The following is a 26779-nucleotide window of genomic DNA, read 5'->3' on the forward strand; positions in this document are numbered from 1 at the left end:
AATGCTATGCATTATGGGAAGGGTCACTACACCACAGTTTCAACCTTTATTTTGACACCTTTTGGAAAATCGTATATGAAAATATGACTTCTGCATTATTTCAACCTTGGTATCATCTCTGGGTCTGATGAGACCTCAAAAAAGGTTGAAACTGGTCTGGGTAGTGACCCTTCCCATAATGCATAGCATTATACATGTCTCCAAGGAGATGTGCTTTGCATTATGGGATACCGAGGCAAGTGATGTGAAGTTGTTTCACCTTTACCACGAGTTGACCCAGTCCTGAAAATACTTCAGGCGCAAACTTTGTTTGCTTACACTTGGATAAAGGATTAAACCAAGTATATAATTTCTTAGTATCATCATCATCATCAAATTCCTGCCATGTACCCTCAAGTGGTGTATAGCAGTGCTTCCCAAACTTCTGGATGTCAGGGCCCCCTTTGCAAAAATTAAAATATTTCACGGCCCCCCTCGAAAAAAAATCGTAATAGAGAAATATATTATTATAATATTTATTGTATTTATATTCAATACAAAACATACACAGCGAATATTGCAAAAATCAAACATTTTTTACATTTTTTGCCTCTTACTGTTTGGTTCTGAAGACGATGCGGGCTGTTCTGGTAAAATATGAAATACTGTCCTTTTTTTTGAGTCTGTTTCTGCTTCTTCTGATTGTTCGCGTGAATTTTTTACAATTTTTTATCAGCCACTTATCCATCTCAGGGTTAAATTTTTTAATGTAGAATAGATCAAATAATATCACCACTTACCGATACTGGCACATCACAGACTGATAATATGAAATTAGTGAATATTACCTGAATAAGGGAATCCCCGGACCAGGAACATTTTTCTCTTTTGTGACTTTTCTCCCTTTACGGTAATTAAGCCTAACGCGAAACAGACAGCAAAGGCAGGTTATTAAAACGTGCATATGATTGGTGCGGTATTAACGAAAGATAAAAGCATAGCTGACAATTGAGTTGAAATGCTAACTCTCTTCAACCGATTTCCATATGTGAAACTGCCATAACATTCATTATATATATATATATATATATATATATATATATATATATATATATATATATATATATATATATATATATATATATTACTTAGTTTAAACACTTTTGTGAATTTTAACATGTTCGGTTGAATTTTATTGCTGCCTTGCGAACTCACATACATCTAATTAATAACAATAGTTTTTAGTTAGATACTGTGTTTGCCCATGCAACATATGGTTTTGTTTCAGTCTATACAGCATAGTTTCTGTATGAGGGGACATGTGATTCATTAATTAGTGTGTGTTTATTCCAGTTGTCTCTAATTTCACTATTTGTTGAGAAATATATTACACACACTCCTCATACCTTATTCACTAGCATAATAAAAGTACTTGTTTTTATTGCCTCTGCAGTATATAGTGGCTGTTAGGGAGGGCATGTTGTTTACCACTGCAAGCGAGTTACTATCTCCCCACATGAACTTGTTTAAGCTTTTTTTTCATCATCATCATCATCATCAAATTCCTGCCATGTACCCTCAAGGGGTGTACAGGATATGATAGTAAAACATGAAAAAATTACATCTTTATTAACTTCCTATCTACAATTTTCCTCCAAATCAGTCTGTTACTTGTCAAGACTCCAACATTATCAGATCTTATATTTCTATCGCCTAAAGCACTTTGTACAGTATCAATCCACCTATATCTTGGTCTTCCTCTAGGTCGTTTTGCTGCCAACCTGGCAGAGAACACTTGTTTTGCTAATCCTTCCTCGCCCATTCTGTTTAAGTGACCATACCACCTGAGATTAGCTCTGCTAACACATTCCTGGATGCTGACAATGTCAAGTTCTTTCCTAATATCCTCGTTTTTAATATAATATTGCCATTGATGCCATCTGTTCACGCCTATAATCTTTCTCAGGACTCTCATATCTGTGGTCTCTAGTCTTTGGTCAAGTGTTTTACTTCTGACCCAGCTATCAGATCCATAAGTTAAAACTGGTTTGAACACTGTCTTGTACACAGCTAATTTAGTGTTCCGACTAATTTCTCTCTTATTCCATATGAATTTATTCAATTGACTTCCCACCATACCAGCTATGCTTATTCTGTTGTCATTTTTCTATATTTAATTTACCATCTTCAGTAAAAATCGTGCTTAAATAGCTGAAATGTTTTATTGTTCCACAGGTTCTCCATTCACAACACAGTTGCCATTTTCAATGATTCTGCCTATTTTCATTGTCTTTGTCTTTTTATTGCTGACCTTCATACCATATCTATTACAACAGCTATTCAAATTAGTCAGAGAATCTTGCAGACTTGTAGCAGATTTATTTAGAAGTATAACATCATCTGAATAAAGCAAAGAGCTGACATTAACATCTCCAATTTTGATATCATGTTTAATACCACTTTCCTTCATAATGTGATCCATATAGATAATGAATAACAGAGGGGATAATGTACATCCTTGTCTCACACCAGATTTAACATTAAATCATCTTCCTGTACTTCCTTTAATTCTAACTGCTGACTTACAACTCAAATAAAGACTAAATATTGTTTGATATAATGCCCCATTGACACTATATAACTGTAGCGTATTGAATAGCTTCTCTCTTGGAACCTTGTCATATGGATTTTCCAAATCGACCAAACTTAAATACAGATCTTTGTTATATTCCCATGCTTTCTCTACTATTTGTCGAAAAGTGAAGATCTGATCCTGACAGCCTCTATTTGGCCTGAATTCTTCACCAAGCTTTTCTTCCACAATTCTTCTCAACCGTTTCTCAAGTATACTTGCATAGATCTTGCCAGGAACACTCAGCAGGGAAATACCTCTGTAATTCTCACATTCAGTTTTATTTACCTTTTTATATATGGGTACTATGAGAGCTCTACTCCAATCATCGGGAATTCGTCCCTCTGACCAGGCTTTCTGAACTATGCAGTGCAGCCACTGTAAGACTCTTATACCACCATACTTCAACATTTCTGGTCGAATATCATCTACTCCTGCTGCCTTTCCACATTTCAAGCCTTTGATGACTTTTTCTACTTCAAGTATGGATATGTATTCCTGACTGCATGCTTGGTCAGTGTTTTTTACCACTGTGCTGTCATCAGTGCTTGTTTCACTTAGCAGTTTTTGAAAGTAATTACTCCATACTTCAAGGATATCATTTTCTACCATTTTCATGTTACCTTTATCATCTCAAACTCCTTTTACAGCACTCTTTCCTCCATTTCTAAGCTTCTTCAACAACCTCCAGAATATCTTACCACTTTCTTGATATTTATTTTCTATATTCTTGCCAAAGTCCTCCCGTGACTTTTGTTTAGCTAGTTTTACACAGTGTTTAGCATTCTTGCATTTGTCTCTGTATTCTCTAAGAGCACAAGCTGACTTATTTGCCAGGAACTTTTGATATGCTTTCTTCTTTTCCTTCACTGCCTCTTTAACTTCCTGTGTCCACCAGGGAGTTCTGATTTTTTTATCCTTGCACACAACCTCACCACATGCCTCTCTGGCAGAATCAATCAATGTTTTCTTCAGAGTTTGCCACTGAATCTCCAAGGTTTGATTCCTGTTCTCAAACTCTTTCATTTTTTCTTCAATAATCTTTGTGTATTTTAGTCTACAGTTCACATCTGAGAGCTGCTCAACTTTTATTCGCTTTAAAACTTTCTTAGATGTTATTCTTTTCAATATGAAATTCAATTTTATCCTGCTCAGGACTAAATAGTGATCACTTCCAATTTCAAATCCTCTGTACACTCTGGTGTCCCGCGCCAGGGAGAAAACATCACTATCAACAATAACATAGTCAATGAGACTTTTCTTATTCCTTGCCTCTTCTCTCCATGTGAATTTGTGCACATTTTTATGTTGGAACATAGTGTTAGTAATAACCAGTCCATGTCCTGAGCAGAAATCCAACAGGTATTTGCCATTATTATTAGCTTTGCTCTTTTCTCCAAATTTACCAAAATATTTTTGTATGCATCACAATCATTTCCTACTCTGCTATTTAGATCCCCAACAAGTCCCAACTGTTCATTTTTCATTGTGTCAGTTGCTTTTTCTAAAGCCTCAAAAAATTCCTCCACTTCTACCTTAGTAGAACCATAGGCACAAATAAGTCTCATTGTCCAGATCCACATTCTCATATTTGTCCACATTACTCTACTTGAGACTGCCTGCCGTTCAAGAAGATTAGCCTTGTATTTTGTGTTGAATACTATGGTTACTCCTTCTTTTCCTTGAGTTTCATTGCCTGAATATAACATTTTGTATTTATTGCTCAGAAAGATCTCACCAGTTTTTATCTTTTTTGTTTCAGTCACCCCTATTATGTCGATCTGGTATTTATCTAATTCCTCAGTTAGCTCCATTTCTTTGCCATTCAGGCTTCTTATGTTGATAGTACCGATCTTTAACTCTGGTGATGTTGAGTTGGGGTGTGTTTTCAGATGACTAGCTGACTTTTTGCTGTTCGCCCTGGTTCCCTGGCGAAAACAACGGGGGACCTTGTTTAACCGGGCAACGCCCCAGCCGGCATGAAATTATGTCATGTTGTACCATCATTTTTTATTTTGGTTTAACCAATAAGAATACAGTTTGGTTGGCTAAATCCCAAATTGCCAGCCCATCCTCGTTCGTTCAGTATCCAAGTAGATACCCAACAGGGTGCACCACGAGAAGGTGAGGATTGGACATTAGGTCAGAAGCCCTGGTCGGTTCTCCACATTCCTTTAAAGGCTATGTGGAGGTCTCCTCTCAGTTATACAGCTTTGACCTGTAAGCACTCCTTTGTTAGTATCTTGAATTTATAATCTCACAATACAACACTGATTCACAATTGGAAGCAAGACTACAAATTTACAATACAATGAATGGCATAATTAAAATAAATTTAAAAAACAAATGACTAAAGAAACTCTCCGGTCTGGGGTTTCCCCCCAGAGGAAAAGCTACATGCCACCGGACGGGTCTCCAGGTTGCAGATCAGGGAATGGCCACCAGAGATGGTAGCTAACAGTGAATAGCCAATCGCAGTCCTGGACAAGAAGCAACAATACTAACAGGACGTGGTGGGTTAGTGGACAACTCCAGTAACTCTATAAAATGCCACAGAAGTGCAATGACGGTACTGCGTCAAGGTGAGCTTAGGCCGCCCTAAGCCTAAGTCTATATGCTGCTTCTCCTTCTGATTCTCTCCCAAGCTCTTCAAGGAAAACTAAGGGTTTGTCAGATAAGTATCAATGTGCTGACAGTAAAAAGAAAACACGATTGAAATCTGATGCCAAAGTACAAGAAAAAAGACTCGTGCTGGCTCGAGCATCGCCAGGTCAAACAAGGTTCGCGTCCCCAATCGAGCAATCAGGGTTGGATCAAAAAATCTGTTACTGAAAACAAAGAGAAAAAAAAAATCAAACTCTGGCCTGTAAAAGATGGAATATCAATTGGCACATGGAATGTCTGTACACTCTGGACAATTGGAAAATTGCAGTTGCTTCAAGAAGAAATACAGATGTTATATATTGGGTATTTCAGAAATGAGATGGACATTGTCAGGAGAATCAAATGGTGGAAGAGTTCTCTGGTCAGGAAATGAAAGTAAGCATGAAGCAGGCATAGGTTTCCTGCTAAGTAACAAGGCCTGTCAGGCAATGATAGGATACAAACCAGTTAGCGAAAGAATAATGGTTGCAAGATTCAGTGCCCAACCATTCAAATATATGCAGCCACTGCAGAGAGTTCAGATGAAAACATTGAGAGATTTTACAGGGATCTACAACTAGTAATTGATGAAGTGCCGAAGCAGGATATACTCATCATTGGAGGAGACTGGAATGCAAAGATTGGCAAAAATAACACAGGATGGGAAAAAGTTATGGGAAAATTTAGATATGGCGAAAGAAACGAACGTGGAGAGTTGCTTCTGGAATTTGCCAAGGATAACAACCTGATGATTTGCAATAAAATTTTCCAACAAAAAGATTTCCTAAATGGAAGTGGCACTCCTTAGATGGCAAACATAGGAATATGATTGACCTGATATTAATAGTCCAGAAATGGAGAACCTCAGTTCAACAGTGCAGATCATTCCAAGGAGCTGATATTGATTCAGACCATAGCTTAGTGATTGCGAATATAAGACTAAAACTGAAACATAAGTACAAAGGAAAGTTCCAAAAAGCTAGAGACATCTCAAACTAAATGAAGACAGGCTAAGAACAGCATATCAGAACATATTGGAAACTAAGCTTAAGACCCCAAGTAAAAAACAAAATATAAATACAAGAGCAGAACGACTGACTACAGTGCTAAAAAAAGCAGTAAAGGAAGTAATTCTTGAAAGAGAAAAGATCAACAAGAAATGGATAACTCAGGAAACCCTAAAATTGGTATACAAGAGAAAAGAGAACTGAAACTTCAAAGAGATAATTCAGAGGCAGATGAGTTATACCATCAAAAATGCAGGATCTGATAAAGCCAAATGGTGTTGTGGGAGGACCAGTGCAAAGACAGTGAACAGTACTATGGAGAAAACAAAACTAGAGAGGTCTACAAACTTATAAGAAATGTCAATAGGAAGTGGCAAACAAGATCAGTAGCAGTCAAAGATGAAAATGGTAAAGTATTGATGGACAAGACAGAAATCATACACAGATGGACAAGATATTGCAGTGAACTATATAAAAATCAACTAAACGATACTGTAACAGAAGTAATCGAAGAACTAAAAGCAATCTCCCCACCAGCAGAGATCTTTGAAAATGACATCTTGGAAGAGGAGGTGTATAAGGCTATAAAACATCTCAAGAACAACAAGAGTCCTGGAAATGACAACATAATAGGTGAGATGCTAAAATATGGGAGAGAATCAGTTGTAAAAGAAATACATAAGCTATGTAATGAAATATGGAAATCAGGGTATGCCCCCGAAGAGTGGAAAAAATCGGTCTTGGTTGTTCTTCATAAGAAAGGCAGTGCTTTAGAATGCACCAATTACAGAACTACTGCATTAATGAGTCATCTTGGCAAAGTGCTGATGAAAATACTAACAGAATGCCTGAAGGAGCAAATGGAGGCAATCCGGATGAGCAAGCCGGATTTCGACAAGATCGAAGTACAGTGCAACAAATACTCATACTAAGACTAATAGCAGAGAAAGCTCGAAGAAAGAACAAAAAGATATATTGCTGTTTTGTGGACTTCCAAAAAGCATTTGATAATATTGACCAAAATATAACATGGGCTGTCTTGGAATCCTATGGTGTGGACAATAAATTGATCCACCTGCTGAAAGACATAAACAGCCAAGCACAAGCAAAAATCAGAATAGCAGGTGAGATTGGAGATTGATTTGCCACTAGTCAAGGCACAAGACAAGGGGACAATCATCTTCATCACACATCTGGGAAGAACACTAGATAAGATTAAAGAAGAAGGTGGAGGCATTTCAATAAATGGCACGAGAATAAACTACCTCTGCTTTGCAGATGACATCGTCCTGATTGAAGAAGACGTAGCAAGGCTGGAACAGACATTGCAAACACTACAGAAAGTGAACAATGAGGAAATCTACAGACGAATACAACCAAAAGAAAACCTGATCCAGAAAATAATCAAAAGGAAACATCTATTTGGCCATATATGTAGAATGATGAGAGAAAATTAAAAACATTACTGTTTGGAATGATTGAAGGAAAGAACAAAAGAGGAAGACCAAACAGAGAATGGGGCGATGATATCGTCAGATGGTGCAGAAACTTTATACACAAACTGGTCATCTTGCACAAAATAGAACGCAATGGAAGAATCATATCAAGATGGCAGCAGACGCCTACGGGCATTGGACCCATGATTGTTGATGATGATGAAAGAAATTCAATTAAGATTACATAATATGACCTCTAAAAACATCTCTCAAATTTGGAAGTGAAAGCTGGATTCTAAAACAAAGAAACTGACAAAGATTGGAAGCAGAACAGATGAAGTTTCTAAGACCTTTCCTGGGACTCACTAGATTAGATAAAAAGAAAAACACAGAAATAAGAGAATGATTAGATACAAAAAACATCATACAAGAAATAGAAGAATACCAGCAAAATTGGCTACACCACATAGAAAAGATGAATAACAATATGATTCCTAAACTAGCACTAGAATATAAACCTACAGAAAGAAGAGACCATGGACGTCCAAGATTAAGATGGAAAGATCAACCTCATCTGCAGAGCAAGAACATCTAAGGTGGTATGGTCACTTAAATAGAAAGGGAGAGGAAAGATTAGAAAAACAGGTCTGATGTCAAGATGGCAGGAAAAAGACCCAGAGGAAGACCAAGGTCTAGACAGATTGATTCAGTCAGAAGTGCCTTAGAAAAATGAAATGTTTGATATGACAATATTGGAGTACTGACAAGTAATAGACTCATTTGGAGGAAAACTGTTGATAGGAGATAATAATAATGTAAAGTTAATCATGCAGAGCTGTCATAATAGCCTAAACACCTCTTGAAGGTACATATCAGGAAACTGATGATGATAAATCAAACTATAAATCATTTAATATATAGACCTTGCTTTTTTTTAAGTGATGAATGTTTTAACTGTTTTCTCTTATTTAAATCCAGTATATTTTTAAGTAACACACTGAAAACCTTTCAACAAACTGTAAATTCTGTGGAAATAAACAGAAGAGCAACATCCCTCATTTTTCCAAAACACACTTACTTCATCAATAAGAATAAGGGGATTTTCTGTTTTAGTTTTCTTTAGGCATTGGATAATCTTTCCTGGCATGGCTCCTATATATGTTCTCCTGAAAAGTGAAAATGATTAACTACAGTAAATTTCCATCTGAACATAGCTAATGAACTTTCTAAAAGTTTCTTTCAAAATCAAAACTGTATTTCAGCATATAATTTTATGCCACAGTAAATGGACAGCAAATACACTGAATCATAGTCAATTGCAATTTATTTAAAATTCAAGGTCTAAAGGATATATATCATTTCATGTACATAAAGACCACACTTCGGGATCAAATAGGACCCGTCCCTCCCATATGCACACCAGAAGATGTGGAATCTGCAGTGACTAGCTTCACCCAACAGATTAAGTCCGCTATAATGGTTGCATCCTACCAGAAACCTGTTCCCAAGCCTGATCGTTTGCCTGAGGACATTATGGACCTGATCAGAGAGAAGAGCAGAGCTAGGAAGAGATTTCATAACACTCGCGCACCTCAGGATAAGACAGTGCTTAACAGATTGAATGGAGCAGTAAGAGATGCACTTAAAACACATAGAAACGAAGTCTGGGATAAAAAGTTAGCCTCTATCTCACCTATTGATCACTCTATCTGGGGCCTACTGAGAAATATCAAAAATAAAACCAGATCCCTCCCCCCTATAATCTCAAACCAGGGCCTAGTCCACACAGATGCAGATAAGGCAGAAGCCATACTTAAAAATCTTGAGGATCAGTGCAAACCTTCTTATAACAACATTGATTTCAATCATCTGTACAAAATCCACAGACAGGTTAGGCATGCACTAAACCTCCCGGACACCAGTGCCGATCATATTGCACCCGCATCATCTGTTGAATTATATGATATTATTAAAAAACTTAAGAACAATAAAGCTCCCGGACCAGACAGCATCTCAAACAGGGTGATCAAGCTGCTGCCTCGAAAAGCTATAGTGCATCTGACCAATATAATAAATGCAATTTTAAGACTTCACTATTTTCCTTCCACCTGGAAAATGGCTGATGTGATTCCTATACATAAGCCAGGCAAAGATCCACACTTACCGCAGAATTATCGTCCAATCAGTCTCATCTCCAATCTGGGTAAGGTCGCAGAGAAGGTCATCCTCTCACGACTCCAAACCTCAGTAAATGACCTAGACATCCTCCCTAAAGAACAGTTTGGATTTCGACAACACCATAGTACTACCCAGCAAATCCACAGAATTGTGGAATATATCACCACCAGCTACAACTGGCGCCAGTGCACAGGTGCGGTATTCCTAGACCTATCTAAAGCATTTGACAAAATCTGGCATTTTGGACTCCTGCACAAACTTATCTCAGCCGGTATCTCACTAAAAATGGTTCATCTAATCCGTTCATATCTTCAGAATAGATCAATGCAAGTTAAAATTAACGGTTCTACATCGTCCCAGCGCCATATCTTTGCTGGAGTGCCGCAGGGATCTCTACTGGCTCCATTGCTGTTTTCTGTATACATGTCAGACATCCCACACAATCCGATGACTTCCATTTTAGCACTGTATGCGGACGATACGGCAATACTAACCAGATCTCTCAGACCCCACTTCGTTACTAGAAAGCTTCAAGAAAATCTTCTAAAGCTGGAGGGTTGGTTCTCCAAGTGGAGATTGGAAGTCAATCCCCTAAAAAGCTCAGCGGTTCTCTTCTCAAAAAGGCCAATGTCTCCTGCTGGAGATGTGTTACTATTCAATACTAAAATTCCCTGGCAGAAAGAAACAAATTACCTGGGTGTGATTCTCGACAAAAAGCTATCTTTCAACCAACATATCAAGTCTGCATGTGCAAAAGCATCTAAAGCCATAGCTCAGATCTACCCGCTAATTAATAGAAATAGCAAACTCAGCAACAGAATCAAATTGCAGCTATACCAGATGTCGATTCGTCCTATAATCACCTATGCCTCTCCAGCCTGGAGCCACACCTCTAATACTAACATTATTAAGATACAGCGAGTGCAGAACAAGTGCTTGAGAATGATTTTGAACGCCCCGTGGTATGTTAGAAACAGCCAACTCCACAGAGACACAAATATTCCCTATATTCTCTCTTATCTACAATCCTTAGCTGCCAAATTTTTTCTAAAGACGTCCACACATCCCAACGATTTGGTTCAACAAGCTGCAGCATACGAGCCAACGGACATATTTAAATATAGAAGACCAAAAACTATATTAGCCTCCTATAGCGATACATAATCTCCATGCCCATTCAGGGCGAGCAAACTGCTCGTAAATTTTACCCTCACTGTAACCACGACAGATAGCGGGGAATATGAAAAGCATCTTGCTTCACCCCTAAAGACATAAATGTCAATTGTCAATTGTCAGACCACACAATTTATACCAGACAACAGAAAAATTGGACAAACTAGATTATTTTTTTTTCAAGCTGAATGGCAATCCAGATTAATGGCTACATCTCCATAGCACAGTTGAAATATGGGACATTCAGTTGGAAAAGACAAGGATTTGATTCTTCAAATGTGAAGAATCAAAGGTTTTATGCTGAAGAAGTGTTCTTCAGCATAAAAGGTCTTTTGCAGCCTAAGGTAAATTAGCTAATCTCATGCACTGGAGGTACAGTTTTTCATCTCATATACCTTAGGGGTTTCATTCTGTAAACGACAACAATACTCGCATGAGAATATACAGTGGAATTACACAAAAGAATCAGGACGTATAACAGTTTGAATGCAGAGTACTGAATATGAGTAGTTTAAGAGAAATATACCAGATCTCTATCAAGTTGCGTTTGTTTCACTACTCAAGCTTTATAGCAAATACTGGAAGCCAAAAGGTATTTAAAACATATCAAAGCATTATTCAGATATTTCATTATCGTTATTATTTTCCTGACCGCCAAGGAGCCACAAGACTCATCACATAGTCAAACCACTGGTTCAAATAAATAACGGAAAAACTCACGTAGAAATATTATTTAATAGTATAATTTTCGCCTGTGTGTCACAGGCATCTTCAGTACAATTAGGCACAAAAATTAAACACTAACTGACAATTCCAAAAAGCGCCACCTAAGTAGCTGGTGTAAGATAACTAAAAAGGTCAATAACTTTCCTAAAAAAAAAAAATAAAAAAAAAAAATAAAAAAAATTTAATACAATAAAAAGTTAGGAAAGATTAGCTGATTTGTAAAGTACTATCTCCCATAAAGGGGATAGACGTAAGCCGTCGGATCTGTTTAAGTTAGGAGAATGAAGTAGAGTTTCACATGCTTCTTTATAAAGGCGTTCCATGAGAAACTGACTTTTGTGAAGAACTCTTGTCTTTCTCCAAAGAACTCTGTGTCTAGTGAAGATGGCATGTCCTGCAAGTCCAGACTTTTCAGGTTTAAAGTATTCAATATAAGATTGGTGTTCTTCTAGCCGAATGGCTAGAAGAACACCAATATATAACTTCTTATAATATATAACAATATATATTACTTCTTATAACTTCTTACAATATATAACACCAATATATAACTTCTTCCTTTCTATCTAATGGCTATAAGAATTGCTTCATTAAAAGAACTTTGAGTAGATTTAATATGTCTCCCTCTTCAAACACAGAGGAAATAATGCGCATTACCATCCCTTATATACAAGGCATCAGTGAACGTATAGCAAAAATTTTAAAACCACTGAATATTTTTGTTGCCTTTCGACCGTTTAGAAAAATCTCCACCTTTCTCGCTTCTCCAAAGGACAAGCTTCCACATCTTAATCATCCAGGTGTCTACCAGATTCCGTGCTCTTGTGGATTATGTTATTTCGGACAAACGGGAAGATCTGCCTCTATTCGGCTAGAAGAACACCAATCTTATATTGAATACTTTAAACCTGAAAAGTCTGGACTTGCAGAACATGCCATCTTCACTAGACACAGAGTTCATTGGAGAAAGACAAGAGTTCTTCACAAAAGTCAGTTTCTCATGGAATGCCTTTATAAAGAAGCATGTGAAACTCTACTTCATTCTCCTAACTTAAACAGATCCGACGGCTTACGTCTATCCCCTTTATAGGAGATAGTACTTTACAAATCAGCTAATCTTTCCTAACTTTTTATTGTATTAAATTTTTTTTTTTTTTTTTTTTTTTTTTTTTTTTTTTTTTTTTTTTTAGGAAAGTTATTGACCTTTTTAGTTATCTTACACCAGCTACTTAGGTGGCGCTTTTTGGAATTGTCAGTTAGTGTTTAATTTTTGTGCCTAATTGTACTGAAGATGCCTGTGACACACAGGCGAAAATTATACTATTAAATAATATTTCTACGTGAGTTTTTCCGTTATTTATTTGTATAGTTATGTCTACTCACGGTTTACCTCTTTTAAAACTTAAACCACTGGTTTGAGAGTGGCTGTGTTTGGTTACACTATGTTGATGATGTGTTTGCTATTTCGCCACATGGTCCAGACACATTGGATACATTTTTAGTGTATTTAAATAGCCAACACACCCTTGTCAAATGATTTTTATTAACTAGCATCACATAAGGTTAACAGGACTTTATCGTCACACTGTAGAATTTTTTGACAGTGCCGAATGATCTTATAAAGAAAGCTTAGATTAAACTGACATTAGATTGTATTTCCACTCATAAACCAAATCATTCTGAACACTTAACTATTAGCGTGTAAGGCACTCCTTTGTCTGAGATACTTCTGGCATCCATCTTTTGTAAAGCTTTTTCATATGCAATTCTTTGTGCAAAATGTATCCTACACGTTCTTTCGAAATGCCTACAGTTTCCAAAATTTCACGCCCACTTCACAATGGAACAGGAAGGTAATGACTGTCTGCCCTTCCTGGATACACTAATGACACAGCTTCCAGATGGCACCTTATCTTTTTCTGTTTATAGAAAACCCCCCACAGATATATAGGATGATATATGCACAAAGTCACACCATCATCCAGCTCAACAGTATGGTATCCTAAAAACACTAATTCACAGAGACAGAGCTATCTGTTCCAATGACAATGTCCTTACTGATGAACTTACTCACTTGCATCACACTTTCTTAGCCAATGGCTATAATCCCCATAGGATAGCAAAAATACTAAATGAACCCAGAAATCCCCACCATTGCTTATCACACGTCTATATTAGAAAAGGTCCATGTGAAAAGATATCTAGAATGCTTAATAAATACCAACTATGCACCATATTTAAACCATGTCAAATTGGTAACTCTCAGCTGTTCACTTAAGGATAAACTCTCTTCTTTATCACATCCAGGAGTTTATGAAGTGAGCTGCTCTTGAGACCTGGCTTACTATGGACAGACAGGAAGAACCATTAACCTTGGTGAACATAAAAAATACATCCGTCACTATCGTTATGGCAAGTCGGATCTAGAAGATGGTTCTTACCCATGTCTTGGATAACTCTTCACACAGGATTGAATGGAAGAAAACAAAAGTGCTACACAGAAGTCATTATAAGTCAGAGAGAGATTGTTTTTGGAATCAACAGCAGCTTAAAACATACTCCAAACCTCAACAAATGTGGTTGTATAAATTTACCAAAAATCTGGGAGACAGTAATTTTAAGATCTAATTAACACTCTTTTCTCTCTTTTTTCCAACATAGATGGTGCTTAATTAGGACTTTAGTTACTTGTGTTGTCCATTACAATTTTTTTAAACTAGTCCCACTGTTATACCAAATTGTTGTACTGTGACAAACTGTTCTTGTGCCCTAAAGATGCTAGATATAATACCAGCGAAATATCAGCTAATAAGTTAATAAATATTAATTATTTTCTTATCATTCTTTGTTGTAATCAATACTGTGAAAATAAATTAGCACATACCACCAACACTTAAGCCTTTCCATGCGTTTGAGAATCCTCTTTCACATTTTCAGTTGCAGAAAAGAAATATTTATGTAAAACAAATTTTCTAAAGAAAATGAAGATCAATATGCACATATGGTCAAATTATTTTGAATTGCATTTGAGATTTTCAGTGTCATTAAAAGAGTTTACAAATAAAATTCTACTAATAAAGTTGCAACTAACATGCTGTATATATATATATGTTGAAAATGTGCCTGCTCAATGTGGAAGTGACATATATATGGTATGCTACTGCCCAGCATGACACATTCAAGTATTCTGTAGCATCATCAGCTAGCAACTGGATATTCCTCCTCAAATCATTTTCTATGATCATTAATGCAAAAATTGAATTGTAGAATACAAATTATGCACCCAGTCATTCAAATGAAGAAATTAACAATTTCTATGAGGATCTCTCCAACATGCTCAGAGATAGTGCACGTCACTGGAAAATTATAATGGGTAACTTTTACTGCAAAGTATGCAAGAAACAACAGGGAGAAAGTGCTTTCGGTATGCAAGGTATGAACCTAAGAAATGAGCAAGGAAAAAGACTTACTGAATTTGCAGAAAGTGAGGGACTGTATATAGAAAATACTTTCTTGAAAAAGTGAACTACACCAAAATGGACCAGGAGATCACCAAAATGAGACTAATGAAATTGATTATATTATGGTGAACAACATGAAAATAGTGGAAGATGTATCTGTTATCAACCAGCTTAATTATGGTAGTGATCATGGGCTAGTGAGAGCAAAGATAAAAATAAACATCAAGAGGAGACTGAAATTTTTAATTAAAAACCCAATGTGAAGATATAAAAAAAATAAAGAAAAATTTGAGGAAATAATGGAAGGAAAGTTGAAGAGAAATGTATGAACGAATGAGACTTATCTAATTGAATGGAGGAAATAGTTTCAGTAATAATAGAAGTTATTAAAAGTTTAAGAAAATCATTACCAGCAAAGAGAATGTCTAGATTTAAAAAAAAAATAATAATTACTTTATGGACACTTGATCTAATCATAAAAAGGGAAGAATTAACAAAAAAGAGACACAGAGGTGGCAAAAACAATATAGAATTTGTGGAAATGCAAAAGTTAATTAGAAAAGAAATCAAAAATATAATTTAAGAACAATTCAGAACATAAGTAAGCAAAAGATCTCTGAAAATGATCAAACAAGGGTTACATGGAAGAAAAAAAATGGGTTCCAAAATTAAAAAATAAGAAAGGAATAGTACAATACAACAGAGAAGAAATAATGAATGAAAATATGTAGCAAGTTTTATAGGAACCTATACAAAGGAGGAAACAGATACAAATCCTCTACATTTTGATGAGGCTGATACAGAACTACCTATCATGATGGAAGAACTATGGAAAGCCCTCAAGTGTCAGCGAAGAATAATAATAATACAAGACGGCATATTAGCAGAACAAATAAATCAGGAGGGTTCACAGTTTCATAAGGTCATATTGGATATGTTCAATGATATTTTAACTACAGAAAAAAAAATCCCAGTGCATAGCATAAATCTTCAATTATCTTATTAAATAAAAAGAGAAGCAGAGATAATATCAATAATTATAGGCCAATCAGTTTGATATCACAATTGTCAAATGTTTATATCCATTACATTAAATAGGATCACAAGGTTTTTGGATGATGCACAGAGATATGAACAAGAAGGATTCAGAGCAAGATTCTCTACATAGATCATATCCACACTATTAATCAAGTAATGGAAAAAGTTTCAGTACACATACAATTACATAATCCCACGAGGCCATGGGGTTATGTGTTTGCTTGTATCCATTCAGATTTGTACAGTATGTAATTGCATGAATTACCCATTCCACATCAAGACCTGAGAAGTCTAGAGAAAATTTTCTCCAGACACTCTATACACTGTTCCTTCTATACAACTTACACATTGATTCATTTGCAGTCACAGGTATTCTTTTCAATTCACTCTTATATCTTGGCAACAAACAAAAACTTATTCTTTTTTTCACTTCTTTCAGTAACTCTTCATATCCTATCAAATTTGATACTTTTCACTTTTAAATTCTTCATCAGAAGAAAATTTAAAGCTAATAATTTTGAATGGAATGAAGAGTTACTGGAAGTAATGAAAAAAAAAAATAGAATAATGAGTAAGTTTTGTTTGTTGCCAAGGTATTATAAGAGTGAATTGAAAAGAATACCTGTGATTGCAGCATCACTAACAGCTTTAATCTTTGCACCAGGAAAGCAGAATTTCAATGAGCACACCCAAAATCATGGAATCATGATGTAATTCCAAGATTATGGGTGTGTGTGTGCGCACATACGGTGTATATACATACATTATATATATATATATATATATATATATATATAACAAGCATAAAACTCTCTTTATTTTCAACCACTTATTTTGTGTTAGCTTTTTTCAAACCCACTTTTGTTCACTTTCACCCACTCCTGCATTTTCTACAATACATTATTGTATAATTTTTTACAAACTTGATGCATATAATTTCTGACACGCATGCACACACACACTCTCACAATTTCTGCTTATCAGTCTCAAACCTTTTTTAATTCTTATTTCTGAATGAAATTCAAAATGAATGTGATTTCATATACTGCTAACAAAATACTAAACATTTTTTTTTTGGGAAAAAAAAAAAAAAAAAAAAAAAAATATATATATATATATATATATACTGTACTTACCGATGTCCTTTAATTTCTGCTACATCAGTCATTCCTCCAACGCTAAACCTAAAATACTTGAAAAGAGTGCAACTGTTGACTTATTTGTGACAGACATATTAATTTTAATATAATTATTTCATTACCTATACATTCTCTATATATTACCAAAATGTACACACATACATACATTCATACATCAGGGGCATATATTCAGTATGTGCTAGGTGTGCAGTGCACATCTTGAATATATTTTTGCATTTATTCTTGTTAAAGACTATTTTGCATTTATTCCTGTTAAAGACTCTCCTAATTGTCTCCTGGCTTTGTGTGATTCCTAAAATTAAACACAATATATTAATGCTTCATGAAGAGGACACTTTCCACACACAAACACTGCGTCACATTCGTGCTAATAGCATGGTATGTGTGGTCACAAAATTGAACAGGACAAATGGCACAGTGAGTCAAATTCTTAATGTTTTCCTGTGGTTTTAAACCACCCAGAAGGTTAGGAAGGGTGTGTGCTGAGACAACAGCACCCAGAAATCAGTGACTGAGCATTGCTGAATGCTGTTTTTGTTTTCTGGGTTTCGTGCGTTTTGAGTGCGTGAAGTGTGAAATGACGTTTAGGACATCGACATAGACAAATGATTTTCTATAAATAATTTATAACTTTTTTGCCCATATTTACAATGGGAAACAGTGTTGATGATCTTCAGAATATCCCATTTTCTGTCAGAACTTTTGCAGATTATATGATTGTAGTCAAGGGAGGTAAGCCTCGATGAGAGATTTACTGAGCAAGCAAAAATATGCGAAAATTGAGTACATGAGACACTTCTCTATTTCACAACACAATATAGTAGAATGGTTAACTGGATGTGAGTGCTGTGAAGACTTTTTTTGTTGGCCTTGTTTATTATTTTTTAAAGAGAAAGGTGTTTTGAATAAGCATGAATATTCTGACCTTAATCATTTAGCTGCAGCAATGCAAAAACATGAGTGCTCTCAAGTACATGTTTGGTCATTTTTAAAATCTTAAGATGTTTGGAAGAAAATTAATTGATAAATGAAAATATTCAAAGTTATCCTATAATTAATTGCAATGGACCAATTAATATGAGCAGCAATGTGCTAGGCATTCTTAAAACTTTCATACATTGATAAAAATGCAATAATATGGTCAAATTGACATAAATTTTGTAGCATGTGTTGCAAAAGCCACACGACAATACACCCAAATCAAATGGGCATGTGATGTCGCTGATATATATATATATTAGATACATGCATAATAGCATACAGAAATATGATGCACAAAGATTCAGATTACAGTTCAGCATAATTTTGATACGGTTGAATATTATTTGACAGATATTTTGTCATATTTATTTATAATAATAAGTATGTCTTCTGGGAGATATTATGTATCCAGGATACAGCAATAAAGTGATTCTGCAAAGTGAGCTGCTGGATAATACAAGGGACTGAAACCAATAGTAACATCTCGAGTTGCTTTCCAACTAGCTATGGAATGATCCTGCTGCCACCTACTTTGCCAGATCATGCCTTGGGAGAGTGAGCATGGCATGATGCAGACACTGTCAATGACATGTATCGGCAGGAGAAGGGACACTCTTTGTGAGAGAGTCTTTCATCTCCACACTGTGCTCTGCTCTCTTTTTAATATCATTCCATAGACATAGCTGCTTGTTTTGAACTGGTTGGTTCTCTTCAAAGACTAGGTAGAAACCTTAAGAGAACAAAAATTCTCATTCAATGCCAAGGACATGCACCACAACTTACATGTATCAAAATCTGATCTATTATTTCTTACAAACCTCAAATACTACTGACCACCTTAAATATCCAAACCACATTCTGCAATGGTATCTTTTGAACTGCTGTTCAGAAAGGATGGCTACATACAATAGTGTCTTGGATATATCGAGAAAAGTGTCTAAAACAGAAAAGGTCAAATTAGTTCCAGGCATGTGGCTAGAAACAGTTGTACAATTGGAAAGGTTGATGAAGGATCATGAAGTCTAATATATGTGCTATAATTTGGTCAAACGAATGCATGTACAACCAGGATTTGCAATCCAGAGCATATCTGAACTGGGTATCGCAATGTCCCCTGAAGGTACCATCCCTGTGAAACCAAAACAAGCAGCTATGTCTAACATGGGCAACGATGCATCATAATGGAATACCAGAGGTTGGGAAAAGATTATGTGGAGCAACAAATGCAAACGAAGGAGGGCATAACAACAACACAAGGTGAATGATCACATTTGATCACAAAATTGTATGATTGTGGAGTGAAAGGCTGGTGTTCATCACTAATGAAATAATGTGGATGTTTTGCATTATTTTAGAACTAAAAAAAAAAGAGATCTTATCTATATAACTAAAATGTATTCAAATATTTTTATGGACTGTTAAAATTTAATTACTAAAGTAAGAGCCACAAGGCTTCATTTTGGCAATGTAAATTACATAGAAAAAGTTGATATTAAAAATTCAACATTATTTCAAAGCAGAATGTTTGGAAAAATTATGAAAGCTTCATAAATTTGACCTGAAAGATTATGAGAATATAATCCTCGCCATCAGAGTTGTCTTAGCTTACACTACTTAAAAGGAGATGACTGCTGTGCAAGCATCCATATATTTGCCTTTGATATTAGTGCATTTGATAAAGGTTTCATATCCACTTTTTCAATGTAATTCATGTTGTTTTAAATAGTGCAGCTAAGGCAATTCCGATGCTGAGGATTGTATTCTCATAAGTTCTCAGGTCAAATTTATGAAACTTTCATAGTTTCTAGTTTCATTCGGCTTTGAAATAAGGATGGATCTTTAATATCCGCTTTTTCTATGTAATTTACATCGCTAAAATGAAGCTGCATGGCTCTTTCTTTAGTAATTACTTTTATGCACTGAGAGTTCACTTACAAAAAATATATTTCTCTGACATTTGATTTCTTTAGCATTGAATGGGAGTTTTTTGCTCTCTTAAGATTTCTGCTTGGTCTCTAAAGAGAATCAACCAGTTTGAAATAGTTGTCAGGCCAGTGAAACCTTTATCAAATACTAATAAAAGGTGAATATATGGATGTCTGAGCAGCAGTCATGCCTTCTAAGTAATCGAGCAGTTGTGCCTTCCAATGCTGAGGATTGCACTCTCGTAATCTCTCAAGTTAAATTTACGAAGTTTTCCTAGTTTCTATAAACATTCTGCTTTGAAATAATGTTGGATCTATAATATCCAGTTTATCAATGTTTAAAATATAATTATTTAAACTGTATATCAGGTGTTCATAGCCACAGGATAATAGTCCCAGTGTAGGCTTGGTTGGTCAAGTGGTTAACATCCAACCAACAGGCTGCAGATTCAAATCTCACTGTGGATGTGGTTGTTTGTGGTTGTCTTTAGGTAAAAAATGAATTTCATCATTTTTAAGTGGCATAAAAAGTTAATGTTAATGACTCCAAGTTTTTGCAAAGAATGGTGATATGAGTTAGCATGTATATATTGACCGGTATGTGTAGGCTTGCAGTAAACAGTGAAGGATAGACTGCTTGAGGAAGACGTGTGGCCAGTGTATACAGGAAAGGAAGCGACTTCTAAGTTTCAATTTTAAATTTCAAATGAAATTGAAAATCAGAACTCGCTTTGGCTAACCCTGGAGTTTATCATATATACTGCACCTGTAACTTACTTTATATTGGTGAAACTGGATGTACCATCCCTGTCCATAAAAAAGAACACAAACAGCACATTAAATTTAACAATTTTGGTGAAGCAGACCTCTCAGATCATGCTCTTAGCATCCTACACCAAACTGATTGGAAAAGTACATGTTCTTTACATCATAGAAAAACTTGGTATGAATGGAAATTTAAAGAAGCATGTGAAATTTTGATTAATCATTCTAATCTTAACAACAATGGTGACATAAAAATCCCAAGAATTTGGATGGCACACATTCAGCCCACTTAGTTCTTCAAGTCTTCCAGAAAACCCTGACTTTAGGACTCTAGGCAATTATTTCAGCTTTTATTGGTCACCATCCATACTGTTTTGTTTTAATTTATGTATACTTATATGAGTAACTTTGGGTGAACATGTTGCTCTCTAGTTTAATCTATTTTTGTAAACCAAATAGATAATAACAAGACTAGCATTGATGTAATTTTTTTCGTTTTTTTTTTCACTAGAGGTCAGGCAAATAATTTTAACAGATGACCAAATCAATGTAACTTTAGTATATCATGTAGATTGTAGTGCAGCTTGTTTCTTTGTATATATATGTTTATTATACTCCAGATAATGACATTAATGTGAAGTTTGAACATCGATTATTTTGTTTATATTAAACTGAAGTTTTACTCTAACATAGTAGTTGTTTCCATAATTTTTATGAGGAATATGTATATATATATCTTTTATCCCCTATATATTCTTCTTGCAATATTTTTGTGCACTACACTATTATGCATTGCATATTGATTTCTGTAATTGTTATACATTTTATAACCTGGATGAGCTTATGTTCTTGGGTTATACACATTTGTCATTGTTAAATTGTATTTGTATTAAGTATTGTATTATATTAAATAAATTTTGTTCCTTGTTTCTTTGAGCAACCAAAATACAGTGTTTATTAGTTATTCTTCACATTTACTTAGTGATGCATTTACATCAATTATATTAAAAACAAATTCTCATCATGCATATAACTCGTATGACTTTTTTACATCTTTCGTATAAAAAGACAAACTGTTTGCATTACAGCTGCTGAAAAATATGATGGTCAACTCTATTAGAAATACCCATCTGATAGCATATCAGACTACTGTGAGCATTAATGCCAAGGCATTGACTATCTATAACTGTTAAGTGTTTTGGAAATACTTCACAGTTATTCTTCACCAAGTGAATATAATGAATTTCTGCAGTTGCATGAAATTTGACAGGAGTTGGTCCCTTCTGATAGAAAAGCTTATACATTGGCTATTCTTAACTATTATTTTTGAGGAAATTGCGATGTATGCTGAATATTAATTTCAATAACTTTAATTAATACTTTCAATATTTTGGCAACATCAAATTGCCATCATCAGGGAACACAGAACAATGATATGCACACATAGGCACACTGGGTAAATGAGGCTGAAGAAAGGCAACTAAAGTTGGGCTTTGAGTCCTAAGTGGCACTCCCTTGTGAGCTAAATTGGGTGGTCTTGGCTGTTGGGCTGAACATCCAAAGATGAGTGCTTATCAAATGTGGGGCAGTTTCATGAACCCAAATTTGTTGAGGTTTGGAAATTTTCGGCAATTTGAATTTGCTGAAATATTAGAAGTATTAAATAAAGTTATTGTAATTAATATTCAGTATACATTGTAATTCCCTCAAAAATAACAGTTACAGTTGGTCTTTGTCACCGGTTCAACTACATGCCAAAGATGATCAATGGGAATGAGATCTGTTAGCCAATGGAAACAGTCTATTAAAATAAAGTCATTAATGTCTTGTTCTTGTAACTTCCTGTAAGCATGTCTGGACAACACATGTTCTGTGATATTGCAAAGTAGTGTCCTATTGGCATGTCTGTCGCATGCAGTATCTAACTACTCGGCCAACCAGACTGGTTGGCCGAGTGGTTAGCATATCTGCTCTCCAGCCAAAAGGCTGTGGGTTCAAATCCCGCAGTGGGCATGGATGTTTCTGATTATCAGTGTAAATGCTAGTGGTGGTGCTGGGCAGTAGATGGCATTGGTGCAGTTGTAGTTGGTGGATTGAGTGGTGGAAACAGAGAGTTGTAGAGTAGGTGCCCTCCCTCGATGAGTCTTTGGACTCCCTGGAGGTGTCATATAATAATAAAAAAAAATGAACACACATATATGTGCTCAGATAGCAATGATGTTGAGGAGGCATCTGGTCCTTGCTCTACTTGTATCAAAGATGTGGACCTAAGCAATAAGATGTAAACACGCCTAGACCATTACTGGAGTGATGGTCTAGGGCATAGGTTATTAAGCATTTTTTTTTTTACGACCCCTTTTCATAAGATGAAATTATTAGAGACCCCTGACAGTACTCATTAAGTTAGGTTTCCATCCATTCTCTAGTGAGCTTTTGAGCAGTTTAAATAAAATTAGGAACAGAAATAACGAACATTTTTTCCAAAAAAAATGCACATATCCAGTTAATTTAATATTACATAATTAAATATTTTCATTTACAAACTTTACTTATGCAGATAAAAATACCAAAATAGAAAACATAGAATGAAAGGTTGTACTGTATAATAATTTCAATAATCCTATAATAAACATTTAATTTATTCAAATTTATTAATGTTTGTTCTTTCTGCTTCTTTCATGCTTACACGATGATCAGAATACATTATGAAACTTATGGATACTACTACTACTACTGTGTTAGAGTTTAATAGTTTAGTTTAATATAGACCAAAATATACACTCGACGTTTTGACCTTCACAATAAGATCATCTTCATAAATATACAAAGAAACAAGCTGCACTACAATCTACAGATCAACCGTTAAAACTGTCTGCCTGACCTCTGGTGCTTAAAAAAAAAAAAAAAAAAAACCTAACTACATCAAAGCTAGAGTCCTATTATTATCTATTAGGTTACAAAGTTAAATTAAGTTGGATAGTAACATGCTTATACAGAAAATAAAATTACTTATATAAGTATACATATAAATTGCAACTGGTATGGATAGTGGCCAATAAAAAATTAAAATTGCTTAGAGTCCTAAAGTCAGGGTTTGCTAGAAACTAAGTGGGCTGAATGTGTGCAATCCAAATTCTTGGGATTTTTAAGCCCCCATTATTATTAAGATTAGGGTGGTGTTAATCACAATTTCACAGGCTTTAAATTTCCATTCACCAAGTCTTTGTATGATGCAAAGAACAAGTACTTTTCCAATCAATTCGATGTAGGGTGTTAAGAGCGTCTGAGAGGCTTGCTTCACCAAAATTATTATATTTAATGAGTGGTTTGTGTTCTTTTTTTATGGATAGGGATTGTATGTCCAGTTTCCCCAATATAAGGTAAGTTAGAAGTGCAATAGATGCAATAAACTCCAGGGTGTGCCAATGGAGGAAGAGGATCCTTAGAGGTGTGGATTATGTTTTTTAATTTTAAAAGTGGTTTAAAAGTGGCATTAGATTATAATGATGTAGGATTCTATTAATTTTATAGGTAAAATTTATTTTGCCACACAAAGTAACCGGAACGTAGTACGTGGACAAAGAGAGCCATAACATTGGGCGGAAATTTGTTCTGTAGAAGAAGAATTGTGTCATTGATTGGGACATTTGCGAAAAGGGCAGAAACGTCATAACTAACTAATAAATCATCTTTGCAGAGTGTCATGTTTTTAATTTTGTTTATGTGTTCTTTATATAGGAGGGGGAATGACCTACCAACTCGAGTGTTGATGGTAATTTATTGACTAGATGATAATTAAGGCTATCTATTCCCTCAACTATTGGCCAAAGCAGAACATTATGCTTGTGTACCTTGGGAACACCATATATTCTGGGAGAACGGGAGTAATGGGAGTATTAGTTTTTTTAACAGTGTCTGACGGCCAAGAGGTGACAGACTTAATGACTTCAAGTCATTAAAAGCTAATCGAGATACAATTACAACAAAATTGGACAAAGGTAATGCCACAGTTATCCTTGATAGACAACTTATATTCATCAGATGAATCAACTAGTCTCAGATAACAGCACCTATCAGCTTATGATCTATAATCCGACCAACAGGATGAGGAAAAAAAACTGTGAAATTACTTAAGTATACTGTTAAGTATTATTATAAATTATTACATGTTGTAAGAAAATTTAAATAAATAATTTTTACCTCTCGGTTTAGGGCTTTAGCAATTGATCGTGCAATGCTGGTTTTCCCAACTCCTGGAGGTCCATAAAAGCATAGAATTTTTCCTTGTGTTGTGCCTCTCAAATTGCTTACTGCAATAAATTCCTGAAAGTAAATTTGATAAAATAGCTTTTTTCTCCCTGTGTTACAAATATACAAATAAATGATTGGAAAAGAAAATGGAGAAAAAAAGAAGAAGCAGAAACCATAGCCCATATCAATAATATTTATAATTACTGCTGGATGGTCATGGTCAGATAATAAACAATAATATTTACCAATTCTTTATCTAGGAATCATAACAGGAGGGTCACTGTTTCCTTAAATCTACTAAAGCATTAATGTACACAACACTTACTCAGTCTAATTTTTCTTCTTCATCTTCCTATTTTATGTTTATCCCCATCTTCCTAAAATCTAGGTAGACAAATCTGTGCAGTTATCCTGATATAAATTCTTTGCAGTGGAATGATAACCTCTTTATCTCTGCTGCCAAAGTTCTTATTAATGCAGTAATCCTCTGCATTGTCTCAATCATGTTTCCAGTTCTGTTGCAAGTGTTAACTCTTTGTTCACTATTACTTACCTCTTCAAGTTTCTGTTGTATAGTCTTCCCAAAATATGTCATATCTTCAATACAGAACATACAATAGTCTACAACTTGTCTGCTCAATCTCTGAGAAGGAGTACCAAATGAGAGTATACTTATTGTATAGACTACATAAAACTATTTAAACTATATATTGTAGCCTATTGTATAGGCTACAAAACATGCATCATCAGCAAACAACTGTATATGTCCCCGAAGAAATCCATTAAAATATTATTAAAAGGAAGTATGAATATCGATAGTAAAGCAACATGTGCACTTCGTACATCACCATCTATCTTCTTGAGACAGTGCTACCCAATATATATATATATATATATATAACGTTCCTTTATACTTTTTTGATCAGGAATGCACTTATCCAGCTTATAAACCATACTGTATATAGATAATCATCATTATCCTTTCCTGGAATTATTACCAATATATTATCAAATGTAATAAACTAAAACATCTCTTGAAAAAACTATTGATTTCTCTTCAAGTGAGCTATATCTTCAGCTACATAATACTGAAACTCAATTCTTTCAGGATCTTAACCAGAAATGTCAGAACCTGGTTTGTAGGTTGATGCTTCTGATTTGGACATCACTCTTATAAAAAAAAACAACAAAAATATCATCTTTTTTTATTTCTGTGAATCTTTAGTAGTTAGTGTTCAGACCTTCACTGAACAACCAGATACCTATGCTGATTCAAGGTTATTCTCAAGCCCATGATATAATATCCAATATACAGCTATATCAATACTGAGACTTCTTCATATATGTTCCTCCAATTCTGTTCACTTATTTGTTTTCCTCTGTCAAAGACATTTTCTTCCATAAAAGTGATAATCAGTTAGCGA

At 35.0% G+C, this 26779-nt stretch overlaps 1 protein-coding gene across 1 annotated transcript in view; it reads right to left on the reverse strand.

Annotated features, from left to right (window-relative positions):
• Positions 1-26779, reverse strand: part of Lon (lon protease homolog, mitochondrial) — a 319254-nt gene that overhangs the window by 100009 nt on the left and 192466 nt on the right. Inside the window, exons 12-14 of the mRNA XM_090406689.1 lie at positions 25305-25427; positions 17410-17465; positions 8776-8863 (exon numbers count right to left, since the gene is read on the reverse strand). Coding sequence (XP_090262815.1) covers positions 8776-8863; positions 17410-17465; positions 25305-25427 — 267 coding nt within the window. The remainder of the gene's footprint in view (positions 1-8775; positions 8864-17409; positions 17466-25304; positions 25428-26779) is intronic.

This window comes from Typopeltis vanoorti, chromosome 16 (genome assembly GCF_054136105.1).
Source record: "Typopeltis vanoorti isolate ZY-2024b chromosome 16, IOZ_Tvanoo_1.0, whole genome shotgun sequence".
Lineage (NCBI taxonomy): Eukaryota > Metazoa > Arthropoda > Arachnida > Uropygi > Thelyphonidae > Typopeltis > Typopeltis vanoorti.